This window comes from Mus pahari, chromosome 3 (genome assembly GCF_900095145.1).
Source record: "Mus pahari chromosome 3, PAHARI_EIJ_v1.1, whole genome shotgun sequence".
In the NCBI taxonomy this organism is placed as follows: Eukaryota; Metazoa; Chordata; class Mammalia; order Rodentia; family Muridae; genus Mus; species Mus pahari.
Window position 1 is genome coordinate 103,135,905 of NC_034592.1, and position 5,459 is coordinate 103,141,363.

Consider the following 5,459-nt stretch of genomic DNA (forward strand, 5'->3'; position numbering starts at 1 on the left):
GAGTGCTGGGATTAAAGGTGTGCGCGACCACGCCCGGCTTGTTTTTGTTTTTTTAATTAGTCCATGTAGCATATATTGGCACTTCGTTCCCTGTTAGAGCTGAGTAGCATTCCATTATACATATATGCTGCAGTATGTTTGTGAATTTGCCATTAAAGTTGTTCTGGCCTTTTTTTCTAGTATGCATAATGCACTGTGTCTTATTTAGGAATTCCATTGCTGTGAGGAGAACCATGACCAAGGCAGCTCTTATAAAGGCAAACATTTAGTTGGAGCTTGCTCATAATTTCAGAGGTTCAGTCTATTATCACCAAGATGAGAAGCATGGCAGCATGCAGACTTGGTGCCAGAGAAGGAGCTGAGAGTTGTGCATCTTGATCTTAAGCCAGCCATACTGGGTGGATCCTGAGCATAGAGGCCTCAAAGCCCACCCCCTCGGTGACACACTTTCTCTAACAAAGCTATACTTCCTCCAATAGGACCATACTTCCTAATAGTACCACTTCCTATGGACCAACCATATGCAAACCACTACATAGTAGAAATGCTGATATTCAAATATTTGAGTACCTATTTTCAGTTAATTTGGATATATTCTGCTGTGTTTTCATTTGATACATGTTTATTTTCTTTATTGACACAGTCTCATGTATCCCAAACTAAACTCATATAGCTGAGGATGACCTTGAATTCCCCGATTTGAATGTTTTTTTCTCATGTCCATTCCAGTAATGCTTTTGAAGTGGTTGGGTCTTTTGTTTGTCTGTTTTGGTTTTTTGTTTGCTTTGTTTTGTTTTTTGAGGGTATTTTACTCTATTTTGATTTTTCTTTTTAGTTGAGTTCATTTGTATAATTATTTTGCCTGTCTGTTGTGTACCACCTGCATTTTTGGTGCCCACAGAAGCTAGAAAAGGGGATCATGTTCCTGGAGCTACAGGCGGTTGTGAGCTGCCATGTGGGTGCTGGGAATCAAGCCTGGGTCCTCTGGATGCGCAGGCAGTGCTCTAAATCACTAAGCACCTCTCTTTGCCCCACAGACAACAATTTTAGCATGCTTATTGGGCATTGGAGTTCCTTTCAGGAAGCAAAAAAATTATTTTTGTGTGTGTCTAAGACTTGTATTCCAAAATGTTTAACTCCCTTACTTATTACTTCTTGTCTTCTAGCCAATAGAAACCAGTCTTTACATATATTTTATTGCTTTTTAAAAAACCAAACAAATCTCTTTCAACCAGATTTGAAATTAAGAAAAAACTAAAAACTGCCAAAAAGAAAGAAAAGAAAGAAAAAAAGAAAAAGCAGGAAGAAGAACAAGAAAAGAAGAAGCTGACACAGATTCAGGAATCTCAGGTAAGAGGTCATCCCCAGAGCACAGCTGTTGGTGTGGAGCACGTGGTACCGGAGGCAGGTGGTAATAGCCTAGTGGGCCAGACAGTGCAGATGCATGAGATAATCTGCACCTGCCCCTGGGGAGCTCATGAGTCTCTGAACACCATTGCACCATCAGCTACACGGATGAACTCCTTAGGACTTCTTTACTCGAGTCTGGCTAACTAGAGTGTGAGCACCCTTGGAGGGTATGTTGGTAAACTTCCTCTCCCAGGTAGCCAGCTTGATTATGTCTGCTCAGAAGTATATCCCCCCCTAGACTTGGTATAAATATAGTTATAAAAATTTATAAAATTAGCCATCTCTTCATCTGAAGATATCAGCAGATATTAGATCATAATATGGAGTGCTCTTCCAGGAAGAATTCACTCTGATAATTAATCTATTTTTTTCTATTGGGTCAAGGTCTTACTGTATAGACTTATGTCTTCACTGTCTTGGAACTCAATACTTAGGCCAGATTGGACTCAAACTCAAAGAGACTTACCTGCCTCTCCCTTACCAGTGCTGGAACTAAAGATGCGAGTTTAGCTAGGTTTTAAAATTTGAACAGTCTAATTCACAAGGACCAAAAGTGTTGATTGTTGGTATAGAGAATCTTACCAGGATGGAGTAAAAAGGATGCCCTACATACCTCCCTAGGTTACTTCCCACAATAAAGAACGGCGTTCCAAGCGGGATGAGAAACTAGATAAGAAATCTCAAGCCATGGAGGAGCTAAAAGCAGAGCGGGAAAAACGGAAGAACAGAACAGGTGAGTGGGGAAATGAATGGTGTTGGCTTATTTTATCTTTTGTTAGCTCTGTATTTTATAGGAACTTGCAGACATAATGGCAGTAGTCTCAGGAGCATCTTTGATCCCATTATCCAGGCTCTACTTATCCATGTTCTTTCTTGTTAAACTGTAGTCCTTTTTCTATCATATTGTCTAAAGTGAATATTAACAATGCTGTGTTTTGAGCCCCAGTGTTATTTCTTTGTGTGGGTGCTGTAAATAAAAGCCAGGACTTTGTGCATGTTTTTTTGTTTTTTGTTTTCCCCAGACAGGGCTTCTCTTTGTAGCCCTGGCTGTCCTGGAACTGACTTTGTAGACCAAGTTGGCCTTGAACTCAGAAATCTGCCTGCCTCTGCCTCCCATGTGCTAGGATTAAAGACGTGGGCCACCACCGCCCGGCCCTATTTCTTATTTTGAGACAGCATAGATACCCAGGCTTACCGTGAGCTCATTTTATAGACCACTGCCTGGTGACTTTGTGCATGTTAGTCAAGCGCTCTCCACTAAACTACATTCCTAACTCCAAGACTCAGTTGGAAGGGGGGTTTGTTTTATCTGAAAACAATGTCTCATATTCCATGCTGGCCCTGAACTCACCACAGTGAGTTCATTACTCACTGTGCCATCAGATCTCTTAAAAGTGGAACTATAGGGGCTGGCGAGATGGCTCAGTGGTTAAGAGCGCCGACTACTCTTCCAAAGGTCCTGAGTTCAAGTCCCAGCAACTACATGGTGGCTCACAACCATCCATAATGAAATCTGATGCCCTCTTCCTGGAGTATCTAAAGACAGCTACAGTGTACTTACATACATACAATAAATAAATAAATCTTTTAAAAAAAAAAAAAGTGGAGCTATAGACAGTTGCAAGCAACTCTGTGGGTGCTGGAAACTAAATCCAGCCCTCTCTCTGTCAGAGCAGTAAGTGCTCAACTACTGAGCCTGCTCTCTAGCGCAGATAGATGCTTCCATGGTTAAGAGTGCACCCTGTACAAAAATGAGGAACTATAGTTTGGATCCCAACATCCATATAAGAAACTGGACATTTTACAAATGCCTAAAACTCCAGTTCTGAGGACTCTAAAGCCTTCTTGGCCCCTGCACACAAGCAGGAGCATGCACCCACCCACATACATGTGCATATATGCACATAGACACACACATAAATAAATGTTTTTTAAAAAGCATTGAATCCCTCATGATCCAATATATCCTCAGTGTTTGGCTCTCTCTTCAGCAGAGGTCCATGAACCTTATAAGGAGGGTTTGATATTGATATCCCATTTAAGACTGGGTATTCTGCAGTCTTACTCTCTCTACATGGACCAGTTGTGGGAATTTATTCCTAATATATATGAGAATCATTCATGTTTTCTTTCTTTCTTTTTTTTTTTTGGTTTTTCGAGACAGGGTTTCTCTGTATAGCCCTGAATGTCCTGGAGCTCACTTTGTAGACCAGGCTGGCCTCGAACTCAGAAATCCGCCTGCCTCTGCCTCCCAAGTGCTGGGATTAAGGGTGTGTGCCACCACGCCCAGCTTCATTCATGTTTTCTTATAATCTGATGCAGCTGTTTCCTTTCCTAGTCAATTAGTCAACTGGTTATGGCCCCTTGACAAGACCCCAACACTCCTTTCTCAAATCCTTCCCTCCTTTCCCTTGTTGCTAAGATTTCTTCCCAGGAGGATCATAAGCAACAGCCTCCTCCTCCTCCTTCTCCTCTTCCTCTTCCTCCTCCTCCTCCTCCTCCTCCTCTTCCTCTTCCTCTTCCTCCTCCTCCTCCTCTTCTTCCTCCTCCTCCTCTTCCTCCTCCTCCTCTTCCTCCTCCTCCTCTTCCTCCTTCTCTTCCTCTTCTTCCTCTTCCTCCGCCTCTGGTCCCAAGGAGGCATCATGACCCCACCAAACTTTACTCTGGAGAATCAATGAGTTTATTGGGTTTCCTTACAAACATGGTTATATTAGTCAGGATTCTCTAGGAGTAAAAGAACTTATAGTCTGACTATATATCTATAGGAAGGGGATTTATTAGAATAACTCACCTCTGTGGTACAGCTTATTCAACAATGAATGCCTATGTACAGAAGGTCCAAGAATCCAGTAGCTGTTCCATCTACTAGACTGGGTGTCTCAGCTGTTCTTCAGAATATGCTGGAATCCTAAAGAAGTAGACTCTTAACGCCAGTGAAGGAATAGAATTAAAGATGGAAGAAAGGAGGCAAAAAGAGAGCTTCTTTCTTCCATCACATTTATAGACTTCCATCAGAAGGTACGTCCCAGATTAGAAAGAGGTGGATTTTCTGACCTCAAAAATCCACATTAGAAATGGATTAACCCACAATTAAGCAAGAAAGCTCTCACAGGTATGTCCTGCCATTTTTCTGTTTTAGTTAATTCCAAACATAGTCAAGTTGACAAACAAGAATAGTCATCCCAGTGGTATGACTTACATAGATGTGAGTGTTCTTTCCCCGAAAGGCCATAGCCAGCAGGGTTGAGGGCTTCCCTAAATAGATGAAGCAGCCCTACTCTTCTGGTGCCCCTCCCTGAAGCCTTGAACAATTAAGGCAAAAGTTGCATACAACAGGTGGTGTGGAGCTGCTGGATAATCTGGTGAGGATCTTGTGACCCTCTCTGCCCCTCCATGAGGGGATGTACACAGTCAGCAAGCCCATATGGGACACAACTGAACTCCCCAAAATGAGTTTTCCATGGATCTAAGGATAATCATCATACACAATACCCCTTTCTTTCTCCCCCTGCCCAAGTCGGGATTGAACTAGGGACCTCATACATCTTAGGCAATCAAGTGTTCTATCATTGACCAGAGCCTATACTTTGGATCTTTTAGGAGTGGTAGAATGCTGGAAATGGAACCTAGGGTCTCAGACATGCCAACTGTGAACTCTGATGCCAACCACATTCTTAGAGTACTCCCCACCCCTACAGTCTATGTAGCTTTCTTACTTTTGAGATTTGGAATTTTTCATTTCTCTTAGCAGCCCTTTCTGCTGAGAAAATAAAGACTACATTCTACACAGAAGAGTATTCATTCAACTGATTATTCTACCTGTCTTTGTGCCTTTTAAGTATACAGAGCTAGGAGTTTGTTTCTGTTTTTGTTTCTTGTTTTGTTTGTTATAATATATATAATATCAATAAGCTAGCTAGGCTTAGGGCTGGGGAGATGTCCTAGCAGTTAAGAATACTGGCTGCTGAGCCGGACGTGGTGGCGCACACCTTTAATCCCTGCACTCGGGAGGCAGAGGCAGGTGCATTTCTGAGTTCGAGGCCAGCCTG

The 5,459-nt window shown here is 42.3% G+C and overlaps 1 protein-coding gene across 1 annotated transcript in view; it reads left to right on the plus strand.

Annotated features, from left to right (window-relative positions):
- The window catches only part of Rtf1 (RTF1 homolog, Paf1/RNA polymerase II complex component), a 57,387-nt gene that overhangs the window by 31,534 nt on the left and 20,394 nt on the right, over positions 1-5,459 (plus strand). Inside the window, exons 5-6 of the mRNA XM_021193011.2 lie at positions 1,236-1,350; positions 2,032-2,143. Of these exons, the coding sequence (XP_021048670.1) occupies positions 1,236-1,350; positions 2,032-2,143 (227 nt within the window). The remainder of the gene's footprint in view (positions 1-1,235; positions 1,351-2,031; positions 2,144-5,459) is intronic.